This window comes from Anarhichas minor, unplaced genomic scaffold, assembly GCF_050575085.1.
Source record: "Anarhichas minor isolate MPS153535 unplaced genomic scaffold, ASM5057508v1 ptg000136l, whole genome shotgun sequence".
In the NCBI taxonomy this organism is placed as follows: domain Eukaryota; kingdom Metazoa; phylum Chordata; class Actinopteri; order Perciformes; family Anarhichadidae; genus Anarhichas; species Anarhichas minor.
This window is the reverse complement of record NW_027466582.1, coordinates 7,691,005-7,703,476: the sequence shown is the minus strand read 5'-3', so window position 1 is coordinate 7,703,476 and position 12,472 is coordinate 7,691,005. Positions and strand designations below refer to the sequence as shown.

At 44.6% G+C, this 12,472-nt stretch overlaps 1 protein-coding gene across 8 annotated transcripts in view; it reads left to right on the top strand.

Moving 5' to 3' along the window:
- The window catches only part of sash1a (SAM and SH3 domain containing 1a), a 143,126-nt gene that overhangs the window by 123,411 nt on the left and 7,243 nt on the right, over positions 1-12,472 (top strand). For 5 of the 8 annotated variants that reach the window (XM_076084744.1, XM_076084743.1, XM_076084742.1 and 2 more), the window contains 7 exons: positions 4,131-4,266; positions 4,747-5,168; positions 7,767-7,841; positions 8,091-8,234; positions 9,504-9,636; positions 10,607-10,776; positions 10,961-11,170. In XM_076084744.1, coding sequence (XP_075940859.1) covers positions 4,131-4,266; positions 4,747-5,168; positions 7,767-7,841; positions 8,091-8,234; positions 9,504-9,636; positions 10,607-10,776; positions 10,961-11,170 — 1,290 coding nt within the window. Of the gene's footprint in view, positions 1-4,123; positions 4,267-4,746; positions 5,724-7,766; positions 7,842-8,090; positions 8,235-9,503; positions 9,637-10,606; positions 10,777-10,960; positions 11,171-12,472 lie in introns of all 8 variants that reach the window. The other 3 variants (XM_076084739.1, XM_076084740.1, XM_076084741.1) reach the window with 3 other exon arrangements.

The following is a 12,472-nucleotide window of genomic DNA, read 5'->3' as shown; positions in this document are numbered from 1 at the left end:
AACGAAAGTCAAAATTGGCTGCTGTAGTGCCAAGGAAATTGTCTTTTTGGAAATTTAGGCCAGGTCTGTCTCCATCAATCAGTTGTAATTGTGTGGAGTCCATAGCGGCGGCGGCTCTTGTTAGCTGTGATTTTGTCAGCTGTGATCTGTGGAGAGAAAGCCTCCAGACGTTTGAGTATTCTTTGTGGAGCGGAGCTGGAGCTCAGTCAGGTTATGTTGAATGCAGTTTTAGTGTCTGTTAAAAATCGATCAGTTCTCTCCGTTGTCTGTTGGCATATGTTGATGTGTTTTTTTTCTTCTTCTTTTTTAGATATAGATGAGCTCTGATTTACATTCACAGTGGTCACGGCGGCTTTTCATTAGTTCTGTACTGTATGCCATCATATGGGAATAACAAGCAGTCACACAGTCTCACACACTGACCCACTTTACTGGAAATGAGTTTATCCAAACAAAGAATTTCCAAGTACTCTGAAGATATTTCCCTGCACATGTGTATGAGTGCGATTTTGAAATGTGTTACTAATTCCTGACTAAACAGCACTGATGTTTTCTTAAACCAGTCTCTTGCATTTACATTTCAATCCCTTTTATGCAGCTACATACATGTGCATTTCATGTTCTTACTGTTAACGTAAATGGAAGGCTGACCCTACAGCCTTCACACAGACTTTGCTATGGATCCTGGGTAACGCTGCTTTCCCTAAATCACAATTTCTTTTAAGTGGATGAATATGCTTCAAAGAGAGATGTGCTACACATTCATAGCACATTCATAAGCGCCACAGTCATTTTATGGTTTGCATTCATAAACTCGATAAAATCCGATCTACGTGTCTGTTACTTACTGTAACCGAATCAGTAAATTCATGAATAAGGAATCATGCAAAATAGTTTCGTCGCCAGGGTTCCTTATTAATGTCTTCTTCTGTGTGATGATTGATGATTTCCTTCCGTATGAAAAACAGGTTAATCACGCCATACATAACCTCAGCTCAAGTTCTGTCTGGCTGTTTGATGTAGGTACGTGAATTGTGCACGAGTTTGCTGATCATCTTCTCAGCCCGTCAACCCTCACGTTACCCCTCTGCTGCCAGACGCTCACTTCCTGTGGGAAGAAGATTGATCGATTGAGGGGATTTCACAGACAGGGGAGAGGATGGAAGAGTTACTGAAGGGGTATTGTTAGAGGAACACACAACTCGGCTCTGAAGGCTGTGAATAAATACAAGAGCTGGAGGCAGAGAGGAAACAAGGGAGAGAAAAATACAGACGATTAAGACATTTCTCTTATCCCCCCAGGCCCCGAAAAAGGGGGAGTTCTGTGTTCCCCTTTGCCCCGAGTTCCAAAATTGGCCACTTCAGGAAATATTGCTGCTCTGCTGGGACCTCTATCCGTGTCACACAATGCCCCCTCTTCCCCCTAAAGAATGGAATTAGGTCATCCCCAAATTAAAATAGTTTTCCATGTCTGTGTGCGCATATAGACATGTTAATGTACAGCTCATGCTTGTAGCCGACATGTTTGCAATATCCAATCTTTGGCTGCTCTGTGCCTTCCTTTGATGCTGTCTTTCCCCGGTCGGTCTTCCTCCGGCGATCGGAGCCCACATTCCAGCGCTGGCCATTATCGATGTGGGGGCCAAGGCAGGGTCAGAGGGGCTCAAATGCTGGGATTGTTCTCCATGCACAACACGCCTTTTCTCTGCTAGCCGTGCGGCACGGCGCTTCTAAACAGTCCCTCATTCCTCAGAGCTGAATTCACTAACAGGCTGCGTCTGTGTCGGCCAGCATCTGCACACGGGCACAGATATTATTTTGGATTGTGCCTGCGTGAGAATGTGGTTGGCGCATCGTGGATTTGTGGGACCCACTCTTGCGAACCGGTTGGATGCTAACACAGAAAGCGGGACATTGCTGTTTTTAATGAGGCGGTAAGTTTTATGGGACACTTAGCTTGTTCCTTTTTATGATTGTCCTGTTCTGTTTTTGTGGTGCAGGATGACAGAAAGATTTTGGTGTGCACCGTGAGGATGTTGGTTTGTAGTTTTCTAAGTTAAACTGCAGCTCTAAAGTTATGGGAAAGTAATTTGTGAAGTGAAATGGCAATTGTGGCGGGGGAATTGTTGCTTTGACCTTGTTTTCGTTGGCCGCCTTTCAGCCCTGCTTGATTCATGGCCTCCTATGTTTGGCTTCCTGTGTGTGTGTGTGTGTGTGTGTGTGTGTGTGTGTGTGTGTGTGTGTGTGTGTGTGTGTGTGTGTGTGTGTGTGTGTGTGTGTGTGTGTGTGTGTGTGTGTGTGTGTGTGTGTGTGTGTGTGTGTGTGTGTGTGTGTGTGTGTGTGTGTGTGTGTGTGTGTGTGTTCCCCCCTGCTAATGTGGTCATTTGCATGGATGGTTTTCCTCAGGACTGGGTTAGGTCTTGTATATCATTGTCGCCTCTTTACCGTCTCCTAGTCCTGTTCTCCGTCATACACATAAGGCGAAGAACAACTCATGTGGGGTTAACTATGACATTACTAAGGCAGTAGTCCTGCACATAGTTATCCCCACATACAACAAACAAAGTGACCACATGTGCAACACTTCTCAATAATAGTTATTAAGAGAGACCTTTCTACCACCGCTGGCACAGACTTATTACAGTACATTCTCTAAAGCAAATACACTCAAGCATTGTCCAGAGCAAATGGAAAGTTGAAGGAGTCCCCGCTGTAGCCAGAATTGTGTGGTTGAGGGTTTTTCAGGGAGAACTGAGCCAGTGGGAGTTATGGATCTTCAGAGCTTATTTCTACAGTTTTGTCAGAGGCCAAATAAATGGCTATACCCTAGTTCTGCTCTGCTGGGCTGATACGACAAAAGACCTGAAAGTTGATCACGCAACCTTTAAAAGAGGCGAAGTGGAGGCAAAGGGAGGTAGGTTTGGTTGAATGGACTTGCAAGATGCCGCATCGATTAATGTGTCGTTCCCTTTTCCAGCTTGGCAACAATGTGTACGATGTTGTAACACTCTCATGCCTGCAGGAATCAAAACATCATGATGTTGCTAAGGTGGTTTGGTGCCATCCGGGATTTGTGGTCAATGTCAGATCCGTTTGCTCCAACCAAGCCACACTAACATCATTCCTACTGTATGTCAGCAGCCTCTGAGCCAGGCCTGTGGTCGAAAACAGCGAAAAAGCGGTTTCTTCCTTGTTGACTTCAGAGCTGCGGGAGAAGAGACTGCGTTTTATAAGACGGGGAGCTGAGCCCTGCAGGCCTGCTCTGTCTAGTTTTGTGTATATGAAGCATGCATGTGCGTCCCTTTTGCAAGCAATGCAGTCAACCCCGAGAGTGGAACTGCCAGCGTGTGACAAGAGAGCTGGTGCTGCTGTGGAAACCAGCGGTAAATAACCACAAACATATTAGGTTATTTGAGCTTAATGGTGGCAGTTCCTGCCAGACGGTCTTTAGTCCAAAGCTCGGCTCATCAGCCTCATTACATAGCGGCCTTTGTGAGACTACGCACAGACGTATGCATACATGCACAGCTTGGGAAACGTGTGTTTGTCTGTGTGTGTGTGTGTGTTTGGGGGGGGGGTGTTTGTGTGGGTGATGAAACTGTTGATGACTTCATTATTCAGTGTCTTTTCATCTCCACTACACTGAGCAGAGAGTTTAAATGCAGTGGCCGTCAGTGGAGCGGCAACCTAACACCGATTAAACCGTTTATTGTCAAACTGATTTACTTTGCCATTCAGTTTTACCATTTCTTTTCTTTAAATCACTGTTTCGTCTGGTTCATTATTTCAGTGCATGCTTTTCTGTGTTTACTATTAATATGAACTTCACATGATGAGGTGCGCCACCATCCCTCCAACCCTCCATGTCTCACCTCACTAACTTTGACTCCACCCTAAACAATGCTCCCATCTTTCGCATTACAACAGCGTCTTCAAAACGTCAAAATATATTTGCCGACGTTTGTTTTGTTGTCTCACTACTTTTTATATCAAATACGTTTGAAACAAAACCGTTCATTTCTGTTTCACTAACATTGTGAAATGTTACGCTGAAGAAGAACCTCCTGCCTTGACTATATGTCCCTTTTTTATTATAGCATCCCTCCCTCTTTCTCTCTCTCTCCCACCAGTCTCGTGAACAGTCAGACGATGAGCAATCAGAGGACTCTGTGAAGTTCAAACGGCTTCACAAGCTGGTTAACTCTACACGCCGGGTCAGGAAAAAACTCATCAAGGTGGAGGAGGGCAAGAAACATGGCTCTGAAGGTTCGTAAGGCTTTTTCTGAAAATGGGTTCCTTTTGATTATCCCACAGTTCAACATAGTTTAAATCTGTCAACATGTGTTTATCAGCCAATTATTGTTCACATGTTGTATTTTCCAGGTCACAGTAAGGTCTCTGTTTGAGGCGCACATTGCTTGTGTAAATTGTATGTTTAAAAAAATTTGTTTTGAGCACTACATTTAGCTTTTTGTTCTTACTAAAATTAAGTTAAAGTTCAGTTATAATAAAATGTGTTTACAACTAAGGGTTTTGGAAATGAATGATTCTTTTTGGATGCCAAAGTATTACATTTTCGTCTGTCATGGGTTTTGCCCAATACTCAGACTTTAAGAATGTGTTTTGAAATTGTTACTGGCTAGCTGTGGTTTGGAAAACCACAGATGGGTCATGGTACTACTCAGAATCTGATGTCTAAATCCTCTTGAGTAACCAACTATCTGGGGTTTCTGTCTTCTTCTCTAGATTTTTTGAATCTGGGGGCACCTCCCACCTGTGAGGACAACACAGCTCTGTATACAGGGGTCCTAAAGAGGCCCCCTTTGCCCCAGGAGACCTCCCTGCCTTCCCTCACCCAGGATCAACTCTCTCTGGATGGAGACACAGACAGTCTGACCAACTCCCCATCCTCCAGCAGCCTGGGCACCTGGTCCGGACACAAGCTGGTCAAAACCTTCAATAAATCTTCCAGTACCCACGGCCTCATCCGCCCCCCCAAGAGAACCCCAGTTAGCTCTGGGGGCCTGGGAGGCTCCAATTCTGTCGTGGGAGGTAGTGGCTCTTCCTTCTCAGAGCTGGATGGCTGTGGATTCGACGCCGAAGGAAAGCTGTCGCGCTCCACAACCGACGGCGAGATGCGGAAGGCCCTGAGCTCCATCTCCCATGGGGTAAGTAACAACGAGGCTCTCTACGCCTACTATGGCCTCACTAAACCCCGTCCCAAACCCCATGCCCAGTCCCGCCTCCTGATCTCCCTGGATGACGGTCCACAAGGCAGCCCCAAACCCCAACCTGCCAATCGCCACCATGGCAGCTGGACGCACCGGAAACCTGATCCCAACTATGCTTACTCCACCAAACACCTACTGTACCAACGCTCGCGCAACTCCAAGACCCCCATCTCCCCTCTGTCTGTCACCCCCTCCTCCCCTGCCCGCTGTGATGTAGCCAAATCAAAAGGTTTTGGAAGTGGGGGAGGGGGCTGGGTGTTCCCCTCTCGCAGGCTGCGAGGTCGAACGGCAGTCAGTGAGCTGAACATCACCTATGTGGTAGAGCGGAGCCTGTACGGTCACCTCAACTGGGCCCAGCTGGTCCGCCCGGTTACCCTCAGCCGCGCTGAGCGCCGTTGTCTATTGGAGGAGGACCGCGAGGCGGACAGGAAGTGGGCGGCCAGTGTGGACCGCTGCACCAAGCGTGTGCTGTTGCGCATCCAGCAGAAGTCTGTGAGTTCAGACCATGAGGTTTAAATCGGCCGCCTCGTGTAAGCAGGAATCGGTGCTTCAAAGTTGCAGAATAGCTCGGAGGTCAAAGGGGGGGAAGATACAGCAAACGCACACAAGACACACGCACAGGTCAAATGACTTCAACTTATCCGCTAATTATTGCGTGTGTAAGAAATCCGCTTAAAGGCATTGCAGCTGTGCTCATGTTTAGAAAGAGCCCAGTGGCTGGTGTATTTATCACAGACTTAACTGCCCTTAGAGGAATGTCATCTCCTATGACCTTTAAGTGAATGCCTTTGGCTTTGAACATTCTTTTTATCTCAGCAGAATATGAAATGGTCATGGAATGTGCAATGGCCCACTTGAAAGGTTAAGTTACAGCAGAGGATTTTATCAGTGCTTTTTTTTGTATAAATGTCACATCTCTGAAGAACTCTGGCACATCCTTGTGGGCAAAAGAGATGTTGTACAATCTTGAAGCTTGCTTTTTAGAACTGCACAGCACGAAGCCTCAGGGACGTGTTCAATAAATGGCCGTGTTAAGTTAAGTATTAATTGGTTTTGAAAGGCTGAGTATAGCAACAAAAACAGAAATGACAGAAAAACAGCTCATATGCATATACTAATACTAACTCATACCACAGTGAACAACCTGCGTTAACACATAACACATACTCTAGGTGGTAATGTAGTGGAGTTATCCTGCAGCTTTGAGGGTACCTGAATCCTATCGTGTTCTAGTGAAATCACCGGAAGTCGTCATCCAAAAACTCTCCAAAAAAATCCACTTTTTTTTCTGTTGTTGCTTTTCGTGTTCTTTTTTGGCCCGTGCCTCTATGGTTGCAGATGTATATATATATTTTTTCTTTAGTTTTTTTTTGGTTTCCTATAATTATCTTTGAGACTTTTTTTTTTGCTGGGTGCATGTCCATTCCATCGAACATCGCCATCACATTCAGAGTTCTTTTTGGACGTCTCTTCAAACATGTTTGTTCTCCAAACTGTGCTTTTCCTGGGAAGTTGTGATGTGGACTGCAGCTGTGGACATCTAATAAACAAACTATTTTCTGAACACGCACTGCGCTCTCACACGGAGGATCTTCGTCCAGCGTTTGTGGGAGTTTAGTTGAGCAGTTTAGAAGTAACGGCTTTTGAAGCAAAGGAGAAATGTCATCGAGTGCCCCACTTGAACCAAGGTTTTTTTTTTTTTTGGCAGATGCGTATGTGCACGTCTCTGTCTACATGTTTGTGTGTGACTTACTGCAGAGCTTAGGGAGGATTGGAAAAGTCAAAGCCAGCACAGTGATAAGATCCTGGATATCTTTTCTTTCCTTTCATGTCACAGTTCCCCTTTGTGTCTACCCCTTATCTTGCTGCTGACCCCTAAAGTCAAGAAAACCAGTCTCCATATCCACCCTGTCCTCTCAGCAGAAACAATTTACTCTCCCTAAAGATGTTTCTGATGAGAATAACATATCCCCCGGCTCTAAGCAACCTATATGTTGTGCATGTTTGCATACTAAGCCCTGTTTTACATTCTCATAATTAACCACACAATGTTTTGCATCAGGCTGAAATGCAATGCATATAAATTCACTTGTAAAAGTGCAATATATATTTTAGCTTGGCCACATCAAGAAAGGTTTGATTTCATCCAATATTTTCTCCAGGGATTCAAGCTTTAAAGCAATATGAGCAACTTGTTGGAGCCGGCAGCGTGCAGCACTCCACGGTCAACATAACAGCTCATTTGCCTTGGACCGTGCTGTAACTCGCAATTGTACAGAGGAGCTCATATAACAGTTTGTGTTACATCATGTCTGTTGGCTGTCCACAGGTCCCATATGACATCATGCCCCCACACACATATATATATATATATACAAGCCATATACCCATGCACATGAATCAAAGTGCTGTCTGTGTTGTGTCAAGCATGAATCATTGTGAGTTGACCCCACAGTGGGTGTGGATGGGGGGGAGTTCCTGTAACGTGACCTTTCTCCATGTGACTCATTTGATTGTGTTTTGGCTCCCCTACAGAGAACGTGCAGCTTTGGGGGCTTTGACCTGACCAACCGCTCGCTCCATGTGGTCAACGTGGGCTCGGAGGCCAATGTAAGTGCTGGCAGCTTGTGAAATTGGAAGAGGCTGTAAAGGAGGGCAACATGAACTCTCCTGTCACACTAAATCCACATTTTCTCTCCTGTTATCTCCTTTTTGTTTTTGTGATCCCTATGCCCTTTGTCTTCTTCCTGTTCCATCTCCCCTGATTAATCCCCATCTTTCTCGTCTCTCTCTCTCTGTCATCTCCTTCCTCTCTGTCCATTCCTTTTTTTGTTTTGCCTTTCCTTGTTCTAATCACAGAGTAAAGAACAGGAGGCTATATACAGAGAAGTGGTCAAATCCCCCACCACGTCTCGGATCTCACTGGGCAAGAAGGTGAAGTCGGTCAAGGAGACGATGAGGAAACGCATGTCGAAGAAATACAGCAGCTCCTTATCTGAGCAGGTTAGACACAAACACACGTGGATGCACTTTTTCAATGCTTTATTTGTAGAAATTTCATTTGGCATTTAACATTGGTAGGTTTCCTTTGTTTTTAGGGCAAATGAGGTATGTATAAACCTAGTCAAACCTTACCTCTATTTGAAATGGAGCAGCTGACACATAAACGGCCCCACAAATCAACACAAAATGCTTTTGAACCTTGACAGTGAGTCAAGTGCAGCTGTAAAAGAAATAAAAGCTCCCATGTTCTGCAATTTATATATTGAGAGGATGTTTTGCAGTGTAAACCACATATAATGTCCACAGGCTGTGAGTGGGTGGGAATATTTGTGTTGGTTACCGAATAAACATGCAGCACTAAAAAAAACGCACACACTTTTTGGATTTCTCTCTGCTGTGCTCTCCCTGGGCTCGGTTTGAAGGGTGGAGTGTGTGTGCTTCATGCTGAGCTCATGGAGTGATGCAAGTCTCCCCAAGGCGAGCTCTGAGGAAATGGAGACTTGGAAGTGTGTGAGAGAGTATAATGGCCGTCTCTTCTGCACTGGCCTAATCTTTCTGGGCATCCTGTGGCTTTATTAGTGGCCTGTCCAGCAACACCAGTTTGATGTCGCCCTGCTGCAGAATATGTCATTAATGCACATGTCGGACATCTGTCAGTCAGGGTGGTCCCAACACTTTGACCCACATATCCGGGCATGAGTCATTGAGCCGTTGGTTGGAAAAGAGCAAAGACAAATTAATGTGTCGACGTCTCAACCGTGCTCATTTTATAGACCACAGTGCCACCTAGTGGATAACTGCAATACATATAACACAGTACAGTATATGTCAATGTATCATGTGGGTATTAGACGGTGAGGGATCTAGTTTATGTGTAAACAACTGGGCTGTTAATCATGGCGGTTCAATTAAGATGTGCTGTCTTTCTCAGGAAGATCAAGAGCCTGTATTATATCTTTTAAATCAGACAAATAACAAAAACTTTAAGAAGATGCATCTTGGAACAGTTTGTGATTATTAACCAAAAACTGTGAAAAATGCACAATCGCGTTCATGTGCACCTGTTTATCAATGGAAAAAAATGCAGACCTTTTCCAACCCTCATTACTTATGATCTTCATCTTTTATTCGTTTCCATATGTCAACTTCTTAACCACACTTTTACATCTCACATTCTTTAATCTCTTTAATTGCACAACGTTTCCTTTTGTATTTTCTCGCCAAAACCCTTTCATAACTCATAACTCTCAATCTGTTTCTGTCTTTCAGTCCAGTCCGGACGGAGCCCCTGGCTCTCCTCAGTCCCCTCAGCCCGACACCGACTCTCTGGGGAAGCCGAAGCTCAAGGCCGGAGGCTCGGTGGAAAGTCTGCGTAGTTCACTCAGCGGACAGAGTTCAATGAGTAAGACGAGAAGCAATGTTTTAGGAAAGGAATGCCTGCTTTTTAAGACTGTTTTTGAACGGATGCTGGGTAGCATGCAGTTTTATGTTTATTTTGGACATCTTGAAAAAGAAAAAAAAATCCTAAAAGACTTCCTCATTGTTTCAAACGACTCTGTCTTGATGTTATTTACATTTTTGGCACATAATTAAGGATGTAATACAGTTATGTAGTTCTGGGGAGTTAGTACATAATATTAAAGTGTATGTCAGTAAATTTGTTATTTAGTATATAGCTTAAATTGGCCGCCTGTTTTGAACAATGTTTAACACAAGATGGTGCCCGTGACGTGCTGCTTGCTGGTGTACTATATATTTCAAATGCATACAGATATTTAACCTTCTGGCACTACATGCATACCAATTATAATTTTTGTGGAGTGACGGCCCTGCAGAGCAATTCTCTCTCTTGATCACACCCAGTCCCACCAGCTGCCTCATGTTTAGTGATCTCATTGTTTTTAAGTGACCTCTCTGGTCGTCTTATCTAATTACAACTTCTGATCACTTCATCCTGTTGTTTCCGTGTTTGTGGATAAAATACCCTCCATCGTCTAAAGCTCAGAGTGAATTAAAGACTTGGCCGACGTTGTTTTTAGAACCCATAGGACATGCACACAAACACGCAGGCAAACATGCGGTAATGATTAGGTGGGATGTCCTCCCTCTCAGATTCCCACATGCTGATATGGTTTCAGCAGCTTTCTCTCAGATACAGAAATAAATGTGCAGCAAAAACTAAAACTCTCCCAGAAGCTGTAATACAAGTGTTTAGGAGCTAACGTTTTCCTCTCACTGCAGACACAAAATAAAATCAATATAGTCTGAATAGTTTACCTACAACTTAAAATGTAAAGCTACTTGATACATGCATCTTATTATACAGTGACCAGTCATTGTAAAAGCTGATATAAATCTGTGTTTGTGTCAAGGTGGTCAGACAGTGAGCACCACTGACTCGTCAGCAAGTAACAGAGAAAGCGTGAAGTCGGAGGATGGTGATGACGAAGAGCCGCCTTATAGAGGGCCGTTCTGTGGCCGAGCCAGAGTCCATACAGACTTCACCCCCAGCCCCTACGACTCGGACTCCCTCAAACTAAAGGTAAAACACACACTGGGACATGGAAATGACAGCACAGACTAGAACGCATGAATGTAGAGCTGTGGCTGTCACTCTTTTTATTGTCTGTTCAGTATTTCCAAGCTAGTCTGAACAATCAAACAGTCAAATATAAATGCAGAAGTTGAGTCGTTCTTTCTGATTTCTTCTCATTGTGATTCTCCAGCGCGGCGATGTGATTGACATCATCAGTAAGCCTCCCATGGGAACGTGGATGGGCCTGCTGAACAACAAAGTGGGCACCTTCAAGTTTATCTATGTGGACGTGCTGAGTGAGGAAGAGGAGAAGCCCAAGAGGCCCGTGAGGAGAAGGAGGAAGGGCCGACCACCCAAACCCACATCAGTGGAGGACCTGCTGGAGCGCATCAACCTCAAAGTACAGTATTGACAGCGTTGACTATCGCACATAGCATCAGTTTTCAGTGGCAGTAAAGTTTAGTAGATTTACCTGCACTGATTTTGTTTATTATTTCAACTTGGCAGTGAATTGTTCAACCTGGGACATTACACCCATCTGGCACCTAAAATAGGAGAAAACCAATCTTAAGAAGTCAATTAAAATATAGTTTGAGCCAAATATCTTGGAAACACATTTGCAGACGAGCAGAGATGAATGCAGTGTAGGCAATTACAGGCTGCACGGCTTGGGATGTTTGATCTGACACTGATGCATAAACATTAACGCCCACATTCTCATGGCCACGCCCCAACAAACAACTCTCATCTCTCATCAACACCTACACATCGCTGTGAGCTTGATATCATCTCCTCCCACTCAGGCAGCCAGCAGGCCTCACTTCCCCCAAATAGAGAAAAAGACTTTGTGGGTTGCGTGTTTTATCTTTGGCCAGCCTAACGGCCAAGTCGCCACCTAAAGATCCAGAGAGCGTTATTAATGTTAAAGCACAGGCTTCATGCAGCTGTGAGTCTGGGTGTTACAAGTGCATCAGGGAACTCGTGTCCACTTTATTAGTCACCACCAGATTCCTGGAGTGGGCGAGTTAGACTAAACACTTGCACAACATTTTAGAGTTTCCAGTTTGCGGTCAGTGTGCCGGGTATTTTAAGTACACTTTTCCTTGATTTGTGCTGATGATGAGTTATGATTGTGCTGCTACAGATGAAAAGAGTAAGAATATCGTTGATGTGTGCTTTTGGAAATGATTTGGTTTAACATTTGGTTAAACTGGAAAGTCAACATTTGGACTCTCCACAACCCTGCAACTTTTGGTTTATCTGCCAAAGACATCTTTGGATTTGAAACAGTTTAAGTTTTTTTTCGACAGGCCAACAAGACAAAAGATGCTGTGAGGGAGAGGACCCGGCTGCCTGTGTTTGTGTTAGTTGGTGGTCCTTTGTTTAGTCCAGCATCATCCAGCAGATATAGAACAGGGACACAGAGTTCTCTATGTGGACTCTATTGTAATTGATGGTCTCGCTGGTGACACACAGTCTATGTATTCGTCCAACAAAGTGCGTGTGTCACACAAACACGAAGCCCAGCAATATTCAAAGTGGAAGCAGTTGCTGCCTGCACCCTCCCAGATAACATGGTGGTTCGGGTGACTAGCTTTGATTTTGTTTCTGTTGGTGTGTAAAACTTTGTCTTCTGTGGTTGAGGAACACTTTGATGTAATTGTCTCCACCTTTTGGCTCTTGTTACCACATTCCGTTGGCG